The 27569-nt window shown below is 40.3% G+C and overlaps 4 protein-coding genes across 4 annotated transcripts; 1 reads left to right on the plus strand and 3 right to left on the minus strand.

Moving 5' to 3' along the window:
- On the minus strand, nt 12403-13013 carry LOC104747865 (18.5 kDa class IV heat shock protein-like). The gene has a single exon (XM_010469576.2). The coding sequence runs from the start codon at nt 12963-12965 to the stop codon at nt 12516-12518; it is 450 nt and encodes a 149-aa protein (XP_010467878.1). The 5' UTR covers nt 12966-13013; the 3' UTR covers nt 12403-12515.
- On the minus strand, nt 14199-14737 carry LOC109129197. The gene has a single exon (XM_019236911.1). The coding sequence runs from the start codon at nt 14696-14698 to the stop codon at nt 14462-14464; it is 237 nt and encodes a 78-aa protein (XP_019092456.1). The 5' UTR covers nt 14699-14737; the 3' UTR covers nt 14199-14461.
- On the plus strand, nt 16025-18115 carry LOC104747867 (plant intracellular Ras-group-related LRR protein 6-like). The gene is made up of 3 exons (XM_010469577.2): nt 16025-16446; nt 16766-16935; nt 17020-18115. The coding sequence occupies exons 1-3, from the start codon at nt 16150-16152 to the stop codon at nt 17705-17707; spliced, it is 1155 nt and encodes a 384-aa protein (XP_010467879.1). The 5' UTR covers nt 16025-16149; the 3' UTR covers nt 17708-18115.
- Nucleotides 18332-19088, minus strand: LOC104747866 (oligosaccharyltransferase complex subunit ostc-like). Its single transcript, XM_019236531.1, has one exon. The coding sequence runs from the start codon at nt 19026-19028 to the stop codon at nt 18498-18500; it is 531 nt and encodes a 176-aa protein (XP_019092076.1). The 5' UTR covers nt 19029-19088; the 3' UTR covers nt 18332-18497.

The raw sequence follows: 27569 nt of genomic DNA on the forward strand, positions 1-27569 counted from the left end.
GCTGTGACACCTTAGCGTGCGGTGGTAAAACAACACCGCAATACTCAATGATAGGGGTCACCAAACTGCCGATGAGAACTCTCTTGTTCTTAGCATGAGCCATGCTCCTCCGAACCTGCTCAAACTCCTTAGATAGCAGGAAGCCAAAGTTGACATCATGAGTCTGCTGGTACAAAGGGGAATCCGGAGCGTGAAGGAACCTGCGAAGACCATGGAAAAACATCCACAACTCAGGTAGCTGCAATGTGCTAGTCTCAGCCCTAGCATAAATTGTGTTACTCAGGAACTTCGCCGTGATTCGGAGGACGGGGTTACGGATGCGAGACTGTCTTGCGCTTCGAGAAGCATATTGCCCAGCAGCAATAAGCTTCCAAATTTCTGTCCTACTGTCGAGCTTCTCCATCGTGCATAATGTGTTTCTGGGGAAACCGAAGATGTCACATAGATCAAACATGGAGATGACATAGTGTTTCCTGAGTAGGAAGAAGCTGATCGAACACTGCTCGGCCATCATATCAGAACCACCCGGCGAATCGACTTGCACAGTGGCGAGGAACTCTCGTGCGAGCCGATCATGCAAGTCCCATGCTTGCTCAGCGAAAGTACCAAATCCCATATTTTTCACCAACTCATCAAAATCCGACAGCATACCCATCTTCTCAAAGAGCTCCCGATCGACAAAACGAGTTGGCTCCATCTTACATTGTCCAAGTAGCTTCAAACCCTTAGTATCCTCATCACTCCAAACTCTCGTTGGCGGTTCTTCGGAAGGAGTGGCAGTCTCCTTACCGCTACGGCTTCGTTTAGGCATTGTCTTGTTTGAACGATTGATACAAAAATTGGGTTGGGTAAAGGATGAAAAATCAAGTTGAAGAAAAGAAACCCAAAATTTGAATCAAACAAGAGAGGATTTGAGAGGAGAGGGAAATCGAGTTTGTGGACGGCGAGGGAGGAAGGAAGAAGAAAGGAAATTAGGTTTTATGGGGTGTGAACACGAATCCGGTTTAACCTGGTTCAATTTAAGTTCATAAACCCTAAAACCATTTTTTTTTATTTTTTTTTATTTTTTTTTTTTACGTCCCTCGATTTTACTTACCTGGAACGGGGATCAGTCAATCCAGAATTAGATTAGCTGATCCTGACCACCACGGAACTTTCCTTGAAAAGGGTTTCGCATCTTCTCCGTTTAGAACCTGTTCCTGAAAACCAAACTCACTACCAAACGTGATTCTCGAGTAACTCTGTAAAGAATACAAAAATAGCAAATTTCCTAAGAAAAGAAAAACAAAACCAAAAAGAGAAGGGTAAGCAAATGCAAACCCTTTGGGTTGCCTCCCATTAGCGCTTGTTTATAGTCATCGAGCCTGACTTTTCTTGCTGCTTAAACAGCCTATGGTTCCTCCAGAGGGAGGGAAGTCTCAATTGGGTCATACTCCGCTAGGTACGGTTTAAGACGCTGGCCATTGACAGTGAATTCTTTGCCCTCTTGGTCCCAAAGTACAACAGCACCATAAGGCATGACTTCCTTGATTCGAAAAGGTCCGGACCAACAGGAACGCAGCTTCCCAGGAAATATCTTCAGCCTTGAGTTGAAAAGAAGGACCAAATCGTTCGCAGCAAAATCCCTGGGGATAATCTTCTTGTCGTGTAAGGCTTTGGTCCTCTCTTTGTATATCTTGGTGTTCTCATAAGCATCCATGCGAATCTCATCAAGCTCATTCAGCTGAATAAGGCGCTTTTCTGCTGCGGACTTGAGGTTGAAGTTCATTTGCTTGGTCGCCCATAAGGAATGATTCTCAAACTCAACAGGCAAGTGACATGATTTCCCATAAACCAGTCGGAAAGGGGTGGTGCCGATGGGTGTTTTGTAAGCAGTCCGATATGCCCATAATGCCTCATCGAGTTTTAAGGACCAATCCTTTCTGGTTGAGTTGACTGTCTTCTCCAAGATGCTCTTGATTTCTCGATTAGAGATCTCGACCTGCCCACTGGTCTGTGGATGGTAAGGGGTAGCGACCTTGTGTGTCACGCCATGTTTTCGCAAAAGGTTTGCAAAAAGCTTGTTAATAAAGTGAGTGCCCCCATCGCTTATTACCACCCTAGAAACACCAAACCGTGGAAAAATTATGTGCTTGAACATCTTGAGGACCACCTTCGAATCATTAGTAGGACTTGCGACAGCTTCAACCCATTTGGAAACGTAATCCACTGCAACAAGTATGTAGAGATTGCCATAAGAGGGTGGAAAAGGCCCCATGAAGTCGATTCCCCAACAGTCAAACACCTCGATTTCCAAGATAAAGTTTTGTGGCATCTCGTTCTGTTTGCTGATGTTTCCACGTCGCTGGTAAGAGTCGCATCGGGAGATAAAGTCGTGTGCATCTCGGAATAAGGTGGGCCACCAGAGGCCTGCTTGGAGCACTTTTGTCGCGGTTTTGAAAGTGGCGAAGTGTCCCGCGTAGCTAGAACCGTGGCAATGAAAAAGAATTCCTTGTACTTCTGATTCTGGAACACATCTCCTGTAGAGGCCGTCAGCACAATGCTTGTAAAGAAAAGGCTCATCCCAAAAGTAGCGTTGCACATCTCTGAGGAACTTCTTCTTAGCATATTCAGTAAAGTTCAGAGGTTCTTCTGCTGCACATAAATAGTTTGCGATATCGGCATACCATGGCGAATCGTTAACTGTTTGTTGAAGTACCTTAACATCAGCTTTCTCTTTGTAGCAGTCGATGAAGGCTTCAACCACATACACATTCTCCTCAGGGAGTCGGTCATCTATGGGGATCTCTTCATCGATTCTCAACCTAGAAAGGTGGTCTGCAACCCCATTCTCAATCCCTTTCTTATCCTTTATCTCAAGATCGAACTCCTGCAGTAGTAGTATCCATCGCAGCAATCGTGGTTTAGCATCCTTCTTAGTTAACAAGTAGCGCAGTGCGGTGTGATCTGTGTGCACAATAACCTTGGATCCAACCAGATAGGATCTGAATTTTTCAAAGGCAAAGACTATGGCGAGTAATTCCTTTTCTGTTGTAGCGTACTTGGTCTGTGTTCCATCGAGTGTCCTGCTAGCGTAGTAAACAACATGCAACTTACCATCCTTGCGTTGTCCCAGAACCGCTCCCACAGCAAAATCACTTGCATCGCACATAACTTCGAATGGCAGATCCCAATCGGGTGGTTGTACTATTGGAGCCGAGATCAGTGCTTGTTTGATTGTTAGGAAAGCCTCCAAACAATCTGCAGTAAACTCAAAAGAGATGTCTTTGCATAGCAACTGGGTGAGTGGTCTGGCTATCTTGGAGAAATCCTTTATGAACCTTCGATAAAACCCAGCATGGCCAAGGAAACTGCGAATGTCTTTAACGGTTTTCGGAGGTTGCAGACTGGACATGACCTCTATCTTGGCTTTGTCGACTTCTATCCCTCTCTCAGAAATTCGATGGCCAAGAACAATCCCATTAGTGACCATGAAATGGCATTTCTTCCAATTCAGCACAAGGTGTTTATCCACACAGCGTTGAAGTACTTTGCACAAGTTGGATAAACAGGAGGAGAAGGATGAGCCATACACCGAAAAATCATCCATAAATACTTCCATAATTTCCTCAATCAAGTCGGAGAAGATCAACATCATGCAGCGCTGGAAGGTGGTTGGGGCATTGCACAACCCAAAAGGCATTCATCGGTAAGCGAATGTGCCATAGGGGCAAGTGAAAGTGGTCTTCTCCTGATCATCCGGGTGAATCGGAATTTGGAAGAAACTAGAGTAACCATCCAAGAAGCAGTAGTAAGGGTGGTTCGCTAGACGCTCAAGCATTTGGTCAATGAATAGAAGAGGGAAGTGGTCCTTCCTTGTGGCTGCATTGAGCTTGCGGTAGTCGATACACATGCGATGCCCTGTTACTGTCCTGGTGGGGATCAACTCGTTTTTCTCATTTGCAACTACTGTCACCCCTCCTTTCTTCGGTACTACATGGACTGGGCTCACCCAAGTGCTGTCAGAGATTGGGAAAATGACTCCGGCTCCCAACAGTTTGAGGACCTCCTTCTTCACCACTTCCTTGAGGTTCGGATTTAGCCTCCTTTGGTGTTCGATGGAGGACTTAGATGGGTCTCCGAGGTGAATCCGATGTGAGCACAACTCCGGTGATATACCTGAAATGTCATCTAAGGAATAGCTCAAAGCCTTCCTATATTTTCTTAACTCGCAGAGCAAGAGTGCGGTTTCAACATTGTTTAGGTTAGAGTTAATGATAACCGGATATGTGGAGTTAGGTCCGAGATACGCGTACCTTAGCCCTTCTGGGAGTGGCTTTAAGTCCAACTTTGGAGCCTTGAGTTCGCTCCAATCCTCCTGATTTGATTTTGTCCCAGGGCAAATTTCGGGATCAGCTGATCTGTCGCTTGGAATGGTCAACCCGTCGCCTTTATCGGATGCTTCCACAGGAGGAGTTGGATCGGTCAGTCCATTTTCCGGATCAGTCAGTCCAGGTTGCAGATTGATGAATAGGACTTCATGTTTCAGAACTGCTGCAGCATCGAGTGTCCTGGCCAAGCTCTCAGTCTCCTCAGAGAGATATCCCAGCTCTGGTTCCGTCTTGGTGAGTGCTACAGCCAGATGATCACTTGTACACACTTCATCATAGATCTCATCAGCTATTTCGCCTATTGTATCAACCCAGAAGGTTTGACCATCAATCGTAGGTTTCTTAGCTGCTTTTTCCAAATTGAATCTCAAAATCAGATCATCCATGTGAAAATCGATCTTCCCCTCCTTGACGTTTATCATCGCACTAGTCATCGCCAAGAAGGGTCTTCCAAGTAGGATCAGTTCTTGGGATTCCTCATCAAGCTTCAGAACTATGAAATCAGTAGGAATGTAGCAGTTCCCAATTTGCACTGGTAGGTTTTCCAACACTCCTTCTGGGCGTCGAGTGGAACGATCAGCAAGGACGAGGGTGACTTGGGTTGGTTTGAAGGTGTAGAGGCCAAGTCGCGTCGCAACACTGAGTGGCATAAGGCTCACGCTCGCTCCCAGGTCGCAAAGGCATTTGCTGAACTTGAGATCTCCTATCGTGCAAGGCAAGGTAAGCGGTCCCAGATCCCCACATTTTTCAGGCATTCGATTTTGGAGCATAGAACTGCACTCTTGTGTGAGGTACATCACTCCTTTCTCCAAGATGAGCTTGTCGGTTAGAATTTCCTTCATATACTTCTTAAGAGCTGGAACCATCCTTACTGCTTCGATGAAAGGGAGTCTAACCTGAAGCTCTCCTACTACTGACTTCAGCTTCTCATATTCTCGCTCCTGAATCTTTGATTTGCGGCGAGTAGGGAAAGGTAGTCTGGGTGCGTAGGGTTGCTGCGATCCACTGGGTTGCTTTTCTTCAGGAACTGTTGATCCATGTTTAACAACATCATCAGGAATGTCGTTGAGAGCTTCGTCATGGTTGCCTTCCTGACCCTGTGTTTTAGACTGGTCAGTCCGATCGCTGGATCGGTCATTCCCTGCTTTCTGTTGTGGTTCCGGAAGTTCCTTGCCGCTTCGAAGGGTGACGACATTCACGTATTCTTTTGGATTAGCCTCGTTCTTCCCTGGAAGTGTCCCTGGAGGTACCTTGACTCTAGCTGCGGATTGTGCCACTTGATTTTCCAGCACTCTCATGTGAGAGTTTAACGATTCGATTCTCCCATTCAGCTCAGAATACATGTTGTCGATCTTGACAGTCACCTCAGTGGCATTTTTCTTCTGGTTCTCCATCAGAGCATGCATCATCTGTTCCAGTTTGCTCTCCTGTGAGACTGTTGCCTGCGGTGCAACCAGTTGATACCCTTGCGCGAAGTTGTTGACCTGAGGTTTTTGTTGGAAATTCGATCCTCCAAAACATGTACCCTTGTTCTGGAAGCCCTGTGCAAAGTTGTTCTGCTGAGGTCGCGGTGGGTAGACCTGATCCTGAGGATTCTCGACATTATTGCTCCTGTAGGACAGATTAGGATGATTCCTAAAATTCTGGTTAAAACCTCAATTTTGGAAATTCACTTGTCCTCCCATATAGTTTACTTCCTCCGTACCCTCTTGGTATGTCTCAGCTCCAAAATCTGCATATCCTCCAGCTTGTTCCTCACACAAGTTGACACTTTGGTGATCCCTTTTCAGCAGGAGATTCATCTTGGCTGTGAGATCCTTTATAGCATCAGTCTCTACGGAATTCACCCTAACCGTGTGGTCATAATCTGTGCCGTGGTTGCTGTTGCTGGCTGCAAGATTCTCGATCAGTGCATTGGCTTCATTCGCGGTGTTGGTGGAGAAGTCTCCCTTGCTGGCTGTGTCCAATGCCATCTGGTACTTCTGCTCGATGCCCCCATAGAAAATGTTCATCAGATTCTCTTGAGTGTAACCGTGGTGAGGGCAATCTCGAAGATACTCCTTGAACCTTTCCCATGCTTCACAAAATGACTCCATGCCTCCTTGCGAGAATGTAGTGATCTTGCTTCGCAGCTTGGCTGAGCGTGACTTGGTGTAGAAGTGATTCAAGAAAGCAGCTCTACATTGCGCCCAAGTGGTGAGTGATCCAGCATCCAACAAGTTCAGCCATCTAAGTGCTTTATCCGCCAAAGAGAACTGGAATAGAGTCAGCATTAGATAATCATAGGGTACGCCATTGGACCTCGTCGTACTGGTCAGCCTCTCAAAAGCCTCGATGTGATCTAGAGGACTTTCCGATGGCAAGCCATGGAACACGCGGTTCTGAACCAGATTGATTAGACTATGTTTAATCTCATAGTCTTGCCGCGTAGGAGCGGGAGGTTGAATCGCAGATCGATTCGCAAAAAGCCTATTCTGAGCATCTTCGTCCCTCAAGGTGGCTTGCCTCGGAGGTGGGTTCAGTTTGGCTTGCTCTTGCTGGTTCTGCCTCTGCTGTTGTTGGATGATGCCAAGCTGAGGGTTGGGTGGATTAGCCCCTGTGTTCTCTCCGTCAGCCATAGAATTGGTTTGTGCTTTTGCTTTCCGGTTCTCGCGTTTGAGCTGTGCTAATTCCTTGTTCCCTAGTATGCGCAGATCAGTTTTCTTGCTGCTCCTTGTATGCATACACCTAAGACCAAGAAATAAAGTCGCAAGAACTCGTTAGTAACCAAAAATAAAGAAACCTTAGACTAAACGTGAATCTAAAATTTCAAAGGCAACGTTTTGGTCCCCGGCAACGGCGCCAACTTGATCTAGAGTTAAATCAATAACCCAAAGCACACTCAACCACGATCTAGTGGTGTCGTCGTAGCACTTCAGGGTCGAATCCACAGAGACCAAACGATACACTATGAAATTATATAGACCGAGTATAGCTAAAGCAAAGAGGAAGTTTGTTTTGCAAGTAACAGAATTAAAACAGAAAATAAATAAGAGTTTGTAAATTTAAGAGAAAGTATTGGGCACAGGGAATCAATCAAGGATTATGATCACGAAATTGGGTGATGGATTAGGATAGCTTTAGGAACCGCTCTTGAACTCAAATCTCAAATATAAAACTAACCTACTGTCGCAGCATTAGTTTTCTATGCAAGGAATTGAATGAATCCTAAACCGTCGTTTGAATCTAAACAATCCTAGCAAGCAATAAGTTCAAATTTGATTTGTTCACAAGGTGCCCCAACTTCAACTGTCGTTGGCTGAGGATCACCTTGCTCACCTATGTTCTTTCAAGTAATTCAACAACACTTTTGATGCCTAGATGAATTAAACCTAAGATCATAAACTAGGTAGCTAATCTAGTTTAAGCAATAAGAACAACAATAGATGAAGAACACAAGAGATCAATCCCAAATCTAACAACCTAAATCAATAAATCATAAAACCCCCTTTTGAAACCCGAAACCCAACAGAGAGACTACTCAGACATCGAACAGAAACAATCACAAATCAAATATGAAGAAAACATGTTTGAATTGCAAAAAGAGATAATAGGGTTCAGAATTCTTCTCCAAAGGGTTAGAAAGGATTAGAGATCTTCTCCCAAGCTTACAAGTGCTCAAAAACGGCGTAGAGTAAAAGTTTTTTCTCTAGGGGTCGAGCCCCGTGGTTAAATAGTAAAATAAATCCCTAAAAAGTCGGTTTAAATTAGAAAAGGAAAGATTGCGTCGGGGACGGGGACTGGTCGATCTAGCGAGGATCAGTCGATCCGGAATGAATTTCTGCTCTTACTTCATCTGCCTTCTAGCTCGATCAGACTTCAACCAATTAAGCTCCAGATGCATATTTCCATCCCCAAAACGCTCAGATTCCTTCCAAAGCCACCTAGAACCTGTAAAGAATCACACAAGACTAAAAAGACTCTAAAATCACACTTGGACCTAAGAAAATACTCAAAACAATTCTAAAAACTATAGTTAAAACCCTATAAAATACAGACACATCACTCGGAGCGAACTTCGCCCGTTTAGGTGCTGGATTAGCGAGCTTGCGCTGATATCCTTGATTGCTGTTATCGAGTTGGGAAATAAGCGTGAGCCTCCCATGATTACATCTATTCGTTTTTTAGGACCTGCATCCCCCTCAGCTTGTTTTAACTTTTTGGTGGAGGGACATCCTCGTTGAGTTCGGACACCGTTTTCGGATCCAGTTCGTCAATCCAAACATTTGGCATCTCGCCAGACACGAACTTTTCAGCAAGAAGATTCATCAACTTCTTGCAGTCCCGAGTTGAGTGTCCGTTAGTTTTGTGGAGTTCGCAATACGTGTTCTTGTCCCGGACCCATTTATTACTTGGGATCACTCCGCTCTTGAACCAATCTCCTCAAATTCTTTGGGGAACTTTTTTGAGGAGATTGGTTCACCGCGAATGTGATAAGTCCGGAATTCGGGGTTGAAGGCGGAGTCTTTTTAGCAGGTGCCTCGAATCGGGGTTTGTTTGCAACTTTATGTTTTTGAGCTACAGCAGCCCTTTCTTCCTCTACAACTATCTAGTTCGAAGCTCGATGTAGCGCATCCTGGATGGTAGCGAACTGGTGTAGGGTTTAGAGAAGGTTTTGAGATGATCGGTCGGGTCTCCTTTTCCTTCGTAGCTCGAGAATTTTATCTTTCCGGTGACTTTGACGTGGACCTGGGCTACTTGGTCAGAGAAAGAAGTTCGCTTTGACTCTTCAATTACTCGGGAGATGTCCGGTGCTGAAGTAGTTGCACTATGCATCATAGATCGCATGTCGCGGATCTCACTCTGCATCTTGTGAAACTCAGGTATGGAAGAATAACCCGGAGTCAGGTTTTCTTGACGAACACTTCCTCCCACAGGGGGAGCGATCCGAACTGGAATCTCGGAGGATCCGATGATTTCATCTTGAACCAGAGTGTAGTTAACCCCAGCCAATGGTGGTGCTGACTGAGGAATCGTTTGTGGTGGGAAAGTACTCCCTGGAGTTGCTGTCACCGTTGCCGGCTGCGAAATGACGGGTGGAATGATGTCGGTAAAGTCTAGAGCGCGTCGTCGCGGAATTTGCTCGGAAGACAGGAGATCGACCCGATTGGCATACGGTCGGTGAGAGGCAGACATATCAACAATCAAACTTGTGACTGCTTCTAGTCGGGTAGAGACCTGCCCTTCCAAACCATCAAATGCTCGGAAAGAGCAGCGGAGGCAGCTTGCTGGCGGTCGGATTTCTCTGTCATATCCTGCAAAAGCTTTTGGATTGTTTCCAGAGTTACCTGATTAGCAGATGCGTGAGCCATAACAAAGTCTGTTCGATGAGGATTTGTGAAATGCGTCGGAACTATATGGAGTGTAGGTGATGACTCCCCTCCTTCTAGTGCCAATTGTGAGAACTGAAACCGAAATTCTCTTTCCGAAGTGTTTATGAACGGAGGAGCTCACCACCGTTAAAGTTCTGAACTAAATTGAGAGTTTTAAAGTGCTAAAAGTGAGTGTACTATTGCTTGAGAGTAAAGTTTTTTGATCCCCATTACATTGACCCTCCCTACGTATTTATATCAGTTCATTACATACAATCAATGTATAATTAATTCTCTACGCAAATCTCGCACCCTAATCAATCCGATTAATTGCGGGAATCTTTGACCGAGTCCGAGCTGCGAGCTGATTCGAGGGATGCCTCTCCGCGTTCCACCCCTCTCATTGGGCTTGGTAGGCCGATCAGTGCTACATCCTTAGCCCATTTAGTGTGTCTGGTCCAGGCCTTTTGCCCGTTATCCGAGATGAATAATCGTGGGTACAACACTCCATACTAGAAGGTATTCTTATATTATTTTGGACATAATTTTTAATACAGTCTCGTATTTTTCTAATCTTCTTCTAAGCCTTCAGAATACTTTTATTGGTTGTGCAACCCAAAGAGAATGAAGATTTTATTTTTTGTCCCATAGACCTCCATTACTATGTATCATTCATCAAATTCGTTTAGCAAAAATTGGATTAAAATCAATATCATTTAAACAAAGATACATATTCTAAAAAACAAATGCTTTTCAACTAAGATTGATAATAGTATGATATTATTAATCTCAATTTAAATTACTTTCAATGTATTATTTAGTTAGATTTTTTATATAAAACAGTCATTTCTAACCAATTGTTCATTTTGAATGTGTTATTTAGTTAGATTTGGTTATACCCAATTTTAACTGATATAAATGCAATATTGTTCAATCACTGAAAACATTCCGGTAAGTTCATGTAATCTAATGCATGCTCAATGATATGCGCTAATTGCTAAACAAAATATTTCTTTCTAGGGACCAGAAGAATAACAAAAATTGAATTATATGTTAGATATGTCAAAAAAAAGAATTATGCATTTTAAAAATCAGAAATTATTCTAAATTTTATTACATTTTCCATTTTGATAAGATCTTGTGAACTATCCTCATTGGCTGTAAGATTTTGTAAAGGAAAACGAAAAAATGTTAGGTAAAATAAAATTATAACATCATAATCATATATCCACCACACCACATATCCAATATTCGTAGAACATAGACTGGTTTAGAACCAAAAGCATCATTCACTTGGGCATATCCATAAAGTCGGTGGAAGAATTTTTCCTAAGTTCTTCATCTAATTTTGTAATCGTTTCTCATTAAAAAAAAAAAACAAGAGAATTTCCTTTTAATTTTATTATATATATAAGATCCTCACAAGTCACAAGACTATGATAAAAATGTTGGTAAGGAATCTTCCGCATGTTCGTCGTTTGTACAAAACATTCAACATTTTGGGGTATCTTAGAGGAAGGTAATTATGAGCATTAGGAAGGTAACTATTACATTTTTCTGATTTTCTATAGGTTCTTCACTTCTAACCGACCAGCCAATTATTTATGCATTGATTTTAGGTTGTTTAGCTTGATATTGATGTTAGCTGGTTCCAATTTCGTTTGACTTGCTATATTTGATGTTTATTTTCGAAATTTTTGATTTATGAGCATTTAGAGTTCTTGAGAATACTTAAAATCAAAAATTTTGGGGAAATTTAAGTTTTATTGTTTATTTACCTTGTCTATTGTACATCCTTCAACCATGTACTTTTTGCTTTTACCAAAAGTATGTTGTAATAGAATAGCACATCTCCATGCTAAATACAGATGTCTTCATTATTTATTTTGATTGTTTTTCACAAACTTTTTGGCTTATTCAACAGTTTTATCTGGACTATTATAATTCATTAATATAAATTCTTTTTTGACAAAAAAAATAAAATAAAAACTACTTGAGGTTTCTAGATAGTGTGAGTAATTTCGAATAGTTTAGACAAATTTGGATACGAAAGTTTTGAATTTTGAGAACTTCGAGTAATTCGAATTTAAAATCAAAATATCTGATCGGAATCTAAAATCTAAAAAGTATTCGAACGGTTTATACCTCTAAATCTGAAATACCCAATGTCAAAATATATGATTGAGGGAAATGTGGGCTAAACAGACCCAAATATGAGGCCCATTAATAGTAGTCCATATTGTCTACATATTAGCACTTGAGAAAGTAAACAAATTAATCGACATTTACCAATGGCCATTCACTAATTTGAAGGGCTTAGAATATTCTACCAACATTTGCATTCAAACAAATTATGTTGGCTTTCCTAATATAGCTCAAGGATATCAATATATATGATACCAAATCATTTTCCTGTTGGAAAATCTCAGTAGCATTCTTCTGGTTTTTGTTAGCTAGTGATGTTGATGCCGGCTACTAGTATCATTGAGTAGATGTTAATTTGAAGTCTAGCAGGAGATAGCAAATCAAAGAGGAGTTAGGAGAAGGAGGTACAAAATATTAAAATAAGGTATTATGTCTTGTCTTTGTGTCAAATGTGAGCTTCTAGCGACTAGTGTACTTTAGATATTATATGTATTGAATGGTTATCCCATAGTAAAGATTTTAGATCTAGACGCAAGTAAGTAATAATCGTAGAGAAGATAAATTTTCGCAAATTGATCATTAAGTACATAGAGTCTTTAAGGTTTTAATTAATCATTAAGTACATAGAGTTTATAAACTTAAAACTTAATTAATCATCATCGCCGGTGATCTCCACGACTCTCACATTACGATTCTCCTCAATCTCCCGGAGCTGTGGTGGCGAAGAAGAACCATCTTTCGCGACGAAGACGACGAGATACCCATCTTCCATCCAGGCCGTGACCTGATCCGTCAAAGCGTTGTCAGGGAGCTTGAATCTACTCATAAACTTGTTGTCACCAGTACATATCTGAAGATATCCTTCGTCGTCCACGAACACAATCGCTTCGTCTTGACTCAGTCCAGGAAGATACGCTTTGAAAACGTGAGCTGTTGGAGTCTCCGTCCAATTGAGCTGCGTCTCGACGGTCGAAAGCGAAGGGAAGTGGTGAGAAAGAAAGAGAGATGGTGATGAGAAATCAAGAAAGGTGTTCATGAGTTCACAGATTCTCTCGCCAGGAGATAGTCTCCGGCGATCGTTGATGGGAACTATTGACATCTTCTTTTTCTCTACTCTAGAAAGCAACGGAAGCTGAGCTATATAAATCATAATACTACTCGAGAGGATTCTAGAGTTTTCTTGAGATGGTAACAGTTGTGATGAAGCTGAAGCTAGTAAATTACTAACTAGGCCTAGAGTTGAAGTATAAAGCCCAATGGTGCTTTCTTTAAATAACTTTTTCTTTCTCTATGACAATGTTGGTGTTTGTGTATAAATCAAATGTAGATTTGAAATATTTTACGGTTCATTTGTTTGTGGTTAGCAGTGTTTTAAAATGCGCTATGCGGTTGCTACGCGGTGGATAAACGCCTAACGCCTAGCCGTATATGCGGGTGCCTAAGCGGAATGTAGGCGAATTATATATTTTAGATATATAAATATATATTTATATAAAAATAATATATATATATATATAGAGGATGAAAAGTTATACACTTTAATTTTAGAAAACATAAAACAAAAATATAGTGTCAAATATTATATTCAATAAACTCTTATCTATCAAAATAGTTTAGAATCTATAATAATCTCATATTTTAAACAAAAAAAAACATAATCCATTCAAAAACTTGTAAAATTGACAAAATGTAAGTTTATACTTACTTTGGAACCAAATTAAATTTCATAAGTTTAGACTTTAGAGGCTAATTATAATATTTATTAGAAACAAAAATATTATTTAAAAAAATATTTAATTACAGTATTTTTTACTATTTTAGTCAACATACCATCTAGAATTCGTACAGGCGTCCGCATAGACCGCATAATGTCCGCCTAAACGCTATTAGGCGTCCGAATTATTTAAAACCGCCTAAATTACCGTATAGCTAAAATTCGAGACGCTCGGTCACCATATAGCGTATAACCGCCGCCTAAACATCCGTGTAGGCCGCATTTTAGAACACTGGTGGTTAGAGAATTCTAGTGTGTCATTTTCTAGGTAGATAATCATATTAAGGAACTTCCTTTGCAAAAAAATGATATGGTGGCAAAATGTTGGAGTATTACTTAGTAAACATGTTTTATTTTCACGATTGTGTTCAACTAATAGTGTAATATCTACCGGTGTATTTATTAATTCTCCAGTCGATTGATACAAAAAGAGCTCGTTTCACATTAATAGAATCAAATATTTTCAAAGTTTACTTAGGGAAAAGAAAAATACATTTGATAGGTCCTAGCCTCCTAGTTATATATGTGTTGTACAAGTGTGTTGATCAAAACAATAAAAACAAGAACACAACTTTTCTTTTTTTTTTGGGACAAAGAACACAAGTATAACTTTAGGTAATTTTCTCTTCATAGAAAAAGTTTCACAAACGTAAACAACTTAAATAGACAAGTAAACGAACACTAACTAACACCGAAAATCCGAAATGATACGAAATACTCCCCACAACTTAGCCCATATAACCCAAACGCACTAAATGAGAAACACCACACAGTTCAAAGTTGATCGTATTCATGGTCGTTGAACCCATCGACATGAGCTACTATTCAAGCGACGAATCGATCTTCCGTACAGTTCTTGAGTAAACAAGAATATCATCCGGCTTGCCAGTGCCATTGCCGCCGTCTTTGACATTGTCATCGTCTCTGGCACCTCTGCCTTCCACTATAGATTCGCGAATGATGGCTCTCACCGTCGTGTTGTCTTGAGCCTTTCCTGCCTCACTGGTGACGTCTCTCTTCTTATCTTCGCTTTCCGTTCTCTCTTTCGTTGCCTCCATATCTTTCTCTTCGTTGTCTTTCTCTCACAGGTTCACTATTTCCTTGTAAGATACTTCTGGACTTAAGACACGAGAATCGAGAACACCTGGCAAACGTTAGAGATGATTACGTGTTGGTGTTTGATGTCAAGGTGTTTTTTATGATGGATACGTGGAAGGATGAGTCAAATTAATTAAGAGGAAATGTTACAATAAAGCCCCTAAAACGATTGAAGTATTTCGAATAAAACCTTTGATCGATCGTTGAAATGACTTTCAACTTTCATTCTAAACAAATCTTCTTCAATCTACGTGTGAAAAGTTATGTGTGTATGAGTCACCTTTGGATGCTATACTATAAACTACACTTATATATGTGTGTGTGTGTAACAACCCCAATGGATATATATTTTCTTAACTTTTTTTATTTAAACACAAAACTCTCTACACATAGAAATGTAACAAACCAGACAAAAAATTTAGAAGATTATGAAGGTAAACACAAATTTTAGTTCTTATATATAGTTAGTTTTAACAAAGGAGATGATCATGAACAAAAGTAACAATTTTCACAGCTAGTTTTGTATTGAGATGAAAAGGAATTCGTAATTTTGAATGAATCAAAGAGTAATCGCAGAGAGAGAGAAAGAAGTGAAATTGAGAGTAGGTGTTCAATGTGTAACAAGCATTTCGTAGTATTTGAAAGTTAATATAATAAATCCTAGAAGAAACCATGTATTTAGGATTAGGATTTATATGAAGTAAAACTAAACTTTCATTTCTTGAAATAATATTTTTATTTTTATTTCAAAAAGTGGAGAAAGATGAGATAATGAACTTTATTTTTAAAACATCTGAGGAAAGAAATATTTTCTATGGATCAAGTCTCATATTAATAGAGAATATTCCAACCATATCATAATCATGTACTTGCTTGCACACATACGTGTACATATCAATACGTACGGAATAACAGAGATTGATGTGTCAAAGTACATTATGAATTGGAATATTCGTACCTTCTTTTTTTTTAAACACAAGTTCAATGCTTTTGTGATTTTTTTCCTTTCAATAGTTTAGTGAGAACACATTCCTTTTGATTTGGTCAAAAGATGCCAACAAAACAGTAAAGACTGATTAGAAATAAAAAGAGTAATTTGCGTATCATTTTGACTTTTTCTTTTAATCAGGTCTAAACCATGAATGACCACTAATTAAAATGAAGCCATGCTTCTTTAATTACCAAATTAATCTATTTTTAATTTATAGCTTTAATATTTTGTTTAATTTAAATCGATCTACTTCCTTTTAAAAATCCCACCACAATTCTCCACCGTACATCTCCTATAGTCTCTCCGTACACACACATTTGTGAAAACCATATTAAGCTTTTTGAACTCTCTCTTTCTTCTATGATCATTTGATCATTCTCTTCTTTTCCTTCTTCAACCATAACGTAAAACGAGTGAAAGATGATATGCGAGGAGGCATATCATCATCAGCAACCGCAAATACAAAAGGAACAAATAATGACGATGATGATGATGGATCAACGTAATACTAATCATCATCAACGGAAGAGATCACCATTATCGTCGCCATCATCTCCATCATCACCTAGATCACCATCGTTCAATAACATTATTGATAATGAGGAAGAGAGGCTAGAGGTAGTGAATCTGAGTGGGATGGCATTGGAGTCTCTTCCCAATCCTTCACTCAAGTTAGCTCAGATTTGCAAGCTTGATCTCTCCAACAATAATCTCCAGGTTCATTTCTAAACACACACATTTTTTATAATAATGAGACATTTTTCTTGCAGGATTTAGTGCCTCTCATAAGCATGTATATATTTATTTCATTTTTTATTTTAATATTACAACAACATGTATGGATAGTTTTCACTTCGGCTTTTTTTTTTTGGTTTGGGTTCCTCGAAATTTTTGAAAATGGCCAATTATTTATGTTAATTTTCAACTATTGCTTGGGTATTCGATATACTGGCCGGCTTAGTACTACCTTCTAATAATGTAGAATATTTTGTTTGCCATGTTCTTAACGTTTGGCTCTATTTTGGATGTTACACAGACGATACCAGAATCACTTACAGCGAGACTACTCAACTTGATAGCATTAGATGTTCACTCGAATCAGATCAAAGCTCTGCCAAACTCCATTGGTTGTCTCTCCAAGCTTAAGACTCTCAATGTTTCCGGCAACTTTCTTGTTTCTCTCCCCAAATCTATCCAACACTGCAGGTTTCACACCGTAACTTTCACAATACCCTCAAGGCCTCAACAAACCATATAATTCACCTTATTTTATTGGTTTTCTGTTCTCAGGTCTTTGGAAGAACTAAATGCAAACTTCAACAAACTCATCAGATTACCGGACTCCATTGGATTTGAACTCACCAATCTAAGGAAGCTCTCTGTCAACTCCAACAAGCTCATTAGCCTCCCAATCTCCATTACTCACCTCACCTCTCTCCGCGTCCTCGATGCTCGTCTCAACTGCCTCATGATTCTACCGGATGATCTCGAGAATCTCATCAACCTCGAGATCCTCAATGTCAGCCAGAATTTCCAGTACCTTTCCGCTCTCCCATCTTCAATTGGTCTTTTAATGAACCTTATTGAGCTCGATGTTAGCTACAACAAGATCACTGCCTTGCCTGAGTCTATTGGCTGCATGAGACGGTTAAGGAAGCTGAGTGTTGAAGGAAACCCGCTTGTGTCGCCGCCCATCGAGGTGATGGAGCAGAATTTGCAGGTGGTCAGAGAGTATCTGACACAGAAGATGAACGGTGGCTCACCAAAGAGTCCCGGCAAAAAGAAGTCGTGGGGATTCGGCAAATTGGTGAAGTATGGGACGTTCAATGGCGGATCAAGAAGCTGGAACAGAGATGAGAGAGACAATGGGTTCATCATGCCTGAGTACCGTTCCATTGACAGTCTTGCTTCGCCTAGGTATTCTGGAATGTTCTCTCCCCGTCGTCTGTTTTCTCCAAAAACCTACTTCAGCAGATAGAAGAGACAACAACCAAGAGTTTCCATATTCCTACAAGCTATGCACAACTGTAGCATCAAGGCCAAGCCTATTAGCACTATAAAATGTATAAAGAATATCTCAATATGTTCATCAGATTCTAGAATTCTTGTTTTTTCTTCTTCATTATATATATGCTTGCACCAGGTCCCTGTTTCTATGCACACCAAATTTTGTTTATGAATAAAGTGTCTTCTTTCAGAAAATCTATTCCCTTGTCTTCCTGATTCTTTAGACATTTAGCAAAAAAAGATCCTGACAAAGAAAGCAATTCAGAAAATTTTTGACAGATACTTAAAGCTAACACACAAGGCCTCACATTATTTAGTTGGCTAGAACTCTCAGTTATATGATATACCTTATATCCCATACTCTGACAATCACAGTCTAGTTTGATGAGCAAAACTATGTATTTCACATACCAAAGTAACACCCAATTCATAGCCAAAGGAGAATCTTTTCACTTTCCAACTCTTAATTCCTCTGCTATAGCTAATATATGCTTGTTTAAAGATTGAAAGAAGACAAACAAATCCACTTAAAAGATCCAAACTTTCCTATTTGTCACTATATTATTCCAACACAGAAATGCACAAAGAGGCCAAAAAAGAACTCGATAGAACCGTTACTAAGACTTTGATTCAAATCCAAAGAGATACAGGACTGAGTTCGAACAAGTCACAATGGACATATAAAGCCTAGAAAACTCTTTAAGAAAAACACAACTTTTTCAAGTGAGATCACTCATTACACATTGCACTAGTCTAAAACCCTAATGAAGATAACCAGGAATCTTAATCCTGATGAATAGCATACTCATGACATAACCGATCACAATCGAGGAGACTCCAGCAACAGCATAAGAAGCTTTAACACTCTTGGCTTTGTTCTTATCAAGCGCTAAATCAAGCATGACGATCCCAATCCCACCGAGAACGAACATGAACCCGGATGATAGACCTTCAATAATGTATTGCCCGTTAACCCGACCCGACATAAACACCACGGGTCGAATAGTTCCAGTGATCGGATCCTGAGTCGATCCGATACCCGGAGGCTCGACGATGACGTCGTAGACGAAACCTGATACGACGAGGAAGTACGTGAGGAGGATCAGAGCGTATACAGTCATCGGAGAAGGAAGCGTGAAGGATGGGATCCTGAGACGGAGACGTGGTGGTCGGAGGAATGAGAACGGGAGGATTCGGAGAAGGTGGAATATGGGATCGATTGAGGATTGATCTGAACCGTCCGATACACCGGAGCCGGTTGCTAGGGTTTGTAAATCGGATTTTGGAGCCATTTTGTCGGATCCTCGGAATAGCTCTTCGAGATCTGTGTAAATGGAACTATCAGGAAGAGTTTCAGAATTGGGCTTGTTTGGAAACAAGGATTAATCTAACCGTTGCGCGAATGCGTCTGACAATTCTCACTTGATTCGATTTTTGCCACGGAAGATATTAAATGTGCAAAGAGACCCTTTTACTAATGTTTCTAGTTCTACTTTGGTTAGAGACTTTTTTAAGGGCGGACGCACCTTCGCATGCATACACCGGGGCAGCTGCCACGGTCAAATATTTTGAAATTAGTATAATTTTATATGAGTTTTGAATTATGCCCCTATTAAGTTGAATCCCTTGATGATCTCAAATAAACCATCCATCTACGTAGCTTGTTGCATTTGCATATCATAAACATGTGTCAAAATTACATTTCATATACGGAAAAATTGGTCATAACTTATCTTGAAGACGAGTTTTTGGGGTGCTCACGAAAATACATACATTTTGATTTATTCTTTAATTTTAGCTCGTGCATTTAGTATTCTTTTGTATGAACTGATAGATCCTTGATCAATCGTATTTGTAAACTCAAACTATATTCAATTAGAAAGGAATCAGAGAATGCCAGAGTTTATGGATTGTGAAAGAGGTAACGGAATGAATACAATTGATAGCTCAATCTGAATAAGCACTGATCAACATTGATCAGTCACCGAGCACATCACTCGGTACCTCAGCACATCGCAGAAGGATTTACAAACTCAGATTAAACATAATGAAGAAGAAGAGCTTCATGATTCTTTTAAGTTGATTCCGCAACGGCCAAGCCTCTCTCTTGTTCCAAGTATTTGCTCTCCTCTTTATCTATGTCCACGTCATCCTCTTCTTCACTTACTTCCTTATGGAGAATCGTATCAATACTCTCCCCATTTAGACAAGCTTGTCCTCAAGCTTTAAGAAAAGAAGGAATGGATACGGCATGTCTCTCACGAGGTCAGGAACTCTCATGAATAGACCAGCCCCGCCACAAGAAGAAGGCACGACAAGAACACAAAGGAATTGAACCAAACCCACTTAGACTGATCCCTTCACCAGATTGAAAATGTCCCCACAGCATAAGTTCTGAACATGGCAACAACTTCCCCACCTTGTGTTTCCAACGATGCCAAACTTGAAAATCAACTTTGTTTGTCACATAAACAACACAATGTCGTGGCCAATTAATTCTGCAATTCACATAATTGACATTCTGCAGCTGGCGTGTTGTCCCTATCAACAACAAGGTGACACACAATATAGATGATGCAGATTGAAACTCATGGAGAAACGAAGCAGCTTGATCCTCATTACTTCCCCCGTTGAGACCAAGTTTTTCCTCAAGCTTGAAATGAGGAAACTGAAACTCTCTAGCAGCATTGTGTAACTCATTGGTAAGTCTTGAAAGAGACTATACTATAATCGCAGCCATTGGTTTCTCATTTACAGCTTGAAACCATAGCACTCCCTGAGAAATCAAAACAGCAACATCACAATCAGACCATGAATCACCACTATGAAAAACCACACTGTCTTTATGAATTCTGGAAATTGGAGAAGGTGCAGGCTGTGTGTTATGAAACTGAAACTCTACTGCAACCTCCTCTTGCTTAATTCCTTGCGAAACCAGAACTCTATTCCTGCAGATATCTTTGAATTTAAACCACCAATTCTTGCACAACTTCCTCCTCCACAAATCTGAAACCCAACTATGGCTACCAAACAAGTGCAACATGCCAACTACAATTAGCCAACTCTTATTCTGCTGTATGTCAAACTTGGCTCTCTCTAGTGTAAGAAATTCAAGCAGCTTCATAGCCACACCAAAGTCCAGTCCTAATAATGATTTGTTAAGCTTAGACCTGTAGTTTTTCTTCAAGTACAACATCACATCTCCACACACAAACTTTTGCGTTCTTCTTGAATCATGGTTTATCATCACTCTACACAACAACTTTGTCATGTGATGTTGTTTCACCATCCCAAACAAAAGAAGAACACACCCTGCCACATTTCTGGCCACAAACAAACACAGAGATTTGTTATAAGCAGTTTGATTCCCGTTGACGTCAAAACCTGATTTGAAATCTAGTGATGCTACTGTATCTTTGAACTTGAATCTCCAGGTTTTAACAAACTTATGTTTCTTTTAAATGTACAAGACCATGATAGTGACTTCACTTGATTTCTCAGCAATATAAATTGTATCATCATCCAGCGCTCTAGGTCCAAACTGATTGATACGTTGTTGTAGTCCCTCTGACTCATGGGAGGATGCAAATTCCCCAGAGTTAGAACTATTTTCCATCAGCCTCACAAGCAGAGATCCAATATTGCTCAACATATACGCAACCTGCAACCAAGTCACAAACTTCTTTGCCAAAGTATAACCCAACAAATAACGTAACTGGGACATGGGACTGATAAGTGCAATGTTGACGCATTGGCCTTGCTGCAGCTCTATCTCAGCAAGACTAACTTGTAGTCTAGGTTTAACAGCACTATCTCGATAACTTTTCTTTGATTCCGTGTCAGAAAAGAACATGGACTTCATATCACCCTGTAGCACTAGAGTAATCTGTAGCTCACCATGTAGAAGTGGTTTCATGCCTTCTGGATCATTCATCATCTTCATTATATGAAGCACCCTTGACATGTGAGCTTTATGTTTCAGTCTCAGGCGCTGAAGTGTTCCCTTCTTCTTCACCAATCCAACGCCAGCACTAGAAGAAACACATGGAGACTTAATATTGCTTAAGTCAATGACTTGAAGTAGATCCATTTGTGACCTCTTTCTCAGCATAGTCTCGATTTTGAACTTAAATTGCCATGTCTTAGGAGACAAACTCAATTTCTTCTTTTGCTGAAGTCTATGGCTTCTAGGAAACACTCCATCAAACACCTTGTGTGCATTGTTCTTGTTCTTGACACTTTCAAAACCAGATTGTGGATGTTCCCAATTTCTCCACACAATTTCAGATGGCAATGCCTCAAAAACATTCAATGGTTCCTTGCAAAAGTTAAGGCTAGGTTCCAAATGAATAGATTGTACCTGAAGATCCTGAACACAATCAATCCTCATGTTTGATTCAGCTTCTGATTCAACATCTAGATTCGAATCAATTGTTTAAGCAACCTCTAGCATCGAACGCGCAATCACCTTTGATGGAGAACAATTCTGAGCTGGATCAAATCGAGCTAACAATCTGCACTGCAAATCAATCCAATCCAGAAATTCCCTCTTGTGGTTTTCCAAACAAAACCATTTCCATGCATCTCCTTCCAAACTCAAGGCAACCAAATCCAATTTATCCCTATCATGATATTCACCAACACGGAAAAATGCTCGACCTCAGAGAACCACTCATACGGTTTCGTACCATCAAAAACTGGCATCTCGATCTGACGAAGTGAGCTTGATCGATTCTCCAAAGGCAAATTTCCAACATCTGACAAACGCGGAGGTGATTCAGAAGAATACGATACCTGCTGCGAGATCTGAGATGTTTTCGGCTGTTCATGTTGTTTTCGAGATGATTCTCCAGCTTCCCCAAGGTTGAAAGCACCGTACGCATTGTCTCCTCTAGAGATAACAACTTGTCGTCCTGTACAACCATCGCCTGAGTTAGACGATTGTATTCGCCGCCAAGAACCTTCAATTGACACTCCGTCGCCTTCTCCTGGAAGCTCTCACTGTTTATCAACGTCGGATCATCAAAAGTAGCCATCGCGATCTCAATCGAACCAGTTTCACCGCACCATTGATAGATCCTTGATCAATCGTACTTGTAAACTCAAACTATATCCAATTAGAAAGGAATTAGAGAATAACAGAGTTTATGGATTGTGAAAGAGATAACGGAATGAATACAATTGATAGCCCAATCTGAATAAGCACTGATCAACATTGATCAGTCACCGAGCACATCACTCGGTACCTCAGCACATCGCAGAAGGATTTACAAACTCAGATTAAACATAATGAAGAAGAAGAGCTTCATGATTCTTTTAAGTTGATTCCGCAACGGCCAAGCCTCTCTCTTGTTCCAAGTATTTGCTCTCCTCTTTATCTATGTCCACGTCATCCTCTTCTTCACTTACTTCCTTATGGAGAATCGTATCAATACTCTCCCCATTTAGACAAGCTTGTCCTCAAGCTTTAAGAAAAGAAGGAATGGATACGGCATGTCTCTCACGAGGTCAGGAACTCTCATGAATAGACCAGCCCCGCCACAAGAAGAAGGCACGACAAGAACACAAAGGAATTGAACCAAACCCACTTAGACTGATCCCTTCACCAGATTGAAAATGTCCCCACAGCATAAGTTCTGAACATGGCAACAACTTCCCCACCTTGTGTTTCCAACGATGCCAAACTTGAAAATCAACTTTGTTTGTCACATAAACAACACAATGTCGTGGCCAATTAATTCTGCAATTCACATAATTGACATTCTGCAGCTGGCGTGTTGTCCCTATCAACAACAAGGTGACACACAATATAGATGATGCAGATTGAAACTCATGGAGAAACGAAGCAGCTTGATCCTCATTACTTCCCCCGTTGAGACCAAGTTTTTCCTCAAGCTTGAAATGAGGAAACTGAAACTCTCTAGCAGCATTGTGTAACTCATTGGTAAGTCTTGAAAGAGACTATACTATAATCGCAGCCATTGGTTTCTCATTTACAGCTTGAAACCATAGCACTCCCTGAGAAATCAAAACAGCAACATCACAATCAGACCATGAATCACCACTATGAAAAACCACACTGTCTTTATGAATTCTGGAAATTGGAGAAGGTGCAGGCTGTGTGTTATGAAACTGAAACTCTACTGCAACCTCCTCTTGCTTAATTCCTTGCGAAACCAGAACTCTATTCCTGCAGATATCTTTGAATTTAAACCACCAATTCTTGCACAACTTCCTCCTCCACAAATCTGAAACCCAACTATGGCTACCAAACAAGTGCAACATGCCAACTACAATTAGCCAACTCTTATTCTGCTGTATGTCAAACTTGGCTCTCTCTAGTGTAAGAAATTCAAGCAGCTTCATAGCCACACCAAAGTCCAGTCCTAATAATGATTTGTTAAGCTTAGACCTGTAGTTTTTCTTCAAGTACAACATCACATCTCCACACACAAACTTTTGCGTTCTTCTTGAATCATGGTTTATCATCACTCTACACAACAACTTTGTCATGTGATGTTGTTTCACCATCCCAAACAAAAGAAGAACACACCCTGCCACATTTCTGGCCACAAACAAACACAGAGATTTGTTATAAGCAGTTTGATTCCCGTTGACGTCAAAACCTGATTTGAAATCTAGTGATGCTACTGTATCTTTGAACTTGAATCTCCAGGTTTTAACAAACTTATGTTTCTTTTAAATGTACAAGACCATGATAGTGACTTCACTTGATTTCTCAGCAATATAAATTGTATCATCATCCAGCGCTCTAGGTCCAAACTGATTGATACGTTGTTGTAGTCCCTCTGACTCATGGGAGGATGCAAATTCCCCAGAGTTAGAACTATTTTCCATCAGCCTCACAAGCAGAGATCCAATATTGCTCAACATATACGCAACCTGCAACCAAGTCACAAACTTCTTTGCCAAAGTATAACCCAACAAATAACGTAACTGGGACATGGGACTGATAAGTGCAATGTTGACGCATTGGCCTTGCTGCAGCTCTATCTCAGCAAGACTAACTTGTAGTCTAGGTTTAACAGCACTATCTCGATAACTTTTCTTTGATTCCGTGTCAGAAAAGAACATGGACTTCATATCACCCTGTAGCACTAGAGTAATCTGTAGCTCACCATGTAGAAGTGGTTTCATGCCTTCTGGATCATTCATCATCTTCATTATATGAAGCACCCTTGACATGTGAGCTTTATGTTTCAGTCTCAGGCGCTGAAGTGTTCCCTTCTTCTTCACCAATCCAACGCCAGCACTAGAAGAAACACATGGAGACTTAATATTGCTTAAGTCAATGACTTGAAGTAGATCCATTTGTGACCTCTTTCTCAGCATAGTCTCGATTTTGAACTTAAATTGCCATGTCTTAGGAGACAAACTCAATTTCTTCTTTTGCTGAAGTCTATGGCTTCTAGGAAACACTCCATCAAACACCTTGTGTGCATTGTTCTTGTTCTTGACACTTTCAAAACCAGATTGTGGATGTTCCCAATTTCTCCACACAATTTCAGATGGCAATGCCTCAAAAACATTCAATGGTTCCTTGCAAAAGTTAAGGCTAGGTTCCAAATGAATAGATTGTACCTGAAGATCCTGAACACAATCAATCCTCATGTTTGATTCAGCTTCTGATTCAACATCTAGATTCGAATCAATTGTTTAAGCAACCTCTAGCATCGAACGCGCAATCACCTTTGATGGAGAACAATTCTGAGCTGGATCAAATCGAGCTAACAATCTGCACTGCAAATCAATCCAATCCAGAAATTCCCTCTTGTGGTTTTCCAAACAAAACCATTTCCATGCATCTCCTTCCAAACTCAAGGCAACCAAATCCAATTTATCCCTATCATGATATTCACCAACACGGAAAAATGCTCGACCTCAGAGAACCACTCATACGGTTTCGTACCATCAAAAACTGGCATCTCGATCTGACGAAGTGAGCTTGATCGATTCTCCAAAGGCAAATTTCCAACATCTGACAAACGCGGAGGTGATTCAGAAGAATACGATACCTGCTGCGAGATCTGAGATGTTTTCGGCTGTTCATGTTGTTTTCGAGATGATTCTCCAGCTTCCCCAAGGTTGAAAGCACCGTACGCATTGTCTCCTCTAGAGATAACAACTTGTCGTCCTGTACAACCATCGCCTGAGTTAGACGATTGTATTTGCCGCCAAGAACCTTCAATTGACACTCCGTCGCCTTCTTCTGGAAGCTCTCACTGTTTATCAACGTCGGATCATCAAAAGTAGCCATCGCGATCTCAATCGAACCAGTTTCACCGCACCATTGATAGATCCTTGATCAATCGTATTTGTAAACTCAAACTATATCCAATTAGAAAGGAATCAGAGAATGCCAGAGTTTATGGATTGTGAAAGAGGTAACGGAATGAATACAATATATAGCTCAATCTGAATAAGCACTGATCAACATTGATCAGTCACCGAGCACATCACTCGGTACCTCAGCACATCGCAGAAGGATTTACAAACTCAGATTAAACATAATGAAGAAGAAGAGCTTCATGATTCTTTTAAGTTGATTCCGCAACGGCCAAGCCTCTCTCTTGTTCCAAGTATTTGCTCTCCTCTTTATCTATGTCCACGTCATCCTCTTCTTCACTTACTTCCTTATGGAGAATCGTATCATGAACTTTCACGAATTTTATTGAGACAAAGTTATTCTTGTTTTCCAAATTCTGAATTGATATAATTTTATATAAATTTTATATGAATTGAACCTTTTTATGTGCCAAAGAACAAACGAAAACAAAGTATTTTAACAAAGATTCTGTTCGTGTACTATTATCTGCTGAAAACATATTGCTCGTCCCACACTAACAAGAGATCCTGAGCCAAATATTCTGTTCCAAACAAAACGCTCAGTAAACGAAGACCAAAGTATTGAGGTCTGAGGCTCAACTCCAAGTGTCTATGGCTGTGCAGAGATGAATCAACAGCAGCCAGATGACCATAAAAATGCAGTACACGCTTCGTGAACTGGAGTTAACCCGGTGTGGGAGGGATCCACTGGCTGGGAGAAACAAAAAATAACTAGCCATGCATGGCGACACAACCTTTTTCAAACAAGACAATGTCAACTTCACTTTCCGCCCCATACGAATCACTCAACCTCAAAATGGACTAAACTTCAGGATCAAGCTCATCTATACTTCCCATTCTCTGCGAATTCAGTAACATTGTATATTGAGTCCATAAACTAATTGGAATCAAAGGTGTAAGTGATATGTCATCCTCATGAAGACAAACTATCCAATTTATCGGCAAAATAATCTTCATAGTTTTTATGCACTTTAGAAAGACGCATGATATCAACATGAAGTACATAAAGGAAAGGGTGCTAAAATCTTGCGCATTCCTGCAAATGTGAACAAACAGATCACAAATGGTAAATAAGCAATTTAACTCCCAGCAACGTAGCTCCACCACTGCACTCGATCGCAATTCCGAAAAATTTATTTTTTGGTAGCCCTCTGATACGATTTGCTTATAGAAATATACTTGATAGATTTATAGAACTGGAATTACAAAAGGAACTGAGGATTTTATTAATGGAGCTCCTCCCACTCCCCCTAAAAGACCTTACCAAATACTCGATACCTCTCTCTTACTCTCTCCGACCTTATATATAGCCATAGACTCAAGAAATAACCTAAACTAACCATGGTTGAGTCTCACAACAAACCATGGTTAAATCTCACAACAAACCATGGTTAAGTTACTTATTATTATGCATTTTCACTGCTTCTATCAATACCCCTGCCTTTGAAAACAACCTTGTCCTCAAG

This window comes from Camelina sativa, chromosome 15, assembly GCF_000633955.1.
Source record: "Camelina sativa cultivar DH55 chromosome 15, Cs, whole genome shotgun sequence".
Lineage (NCBI taxonomy): Eukaryota > Viridiplantae > Streptophyta > Magnoliopsida > Brassicales > Brassicaceae > Camelina > Camelina sativa.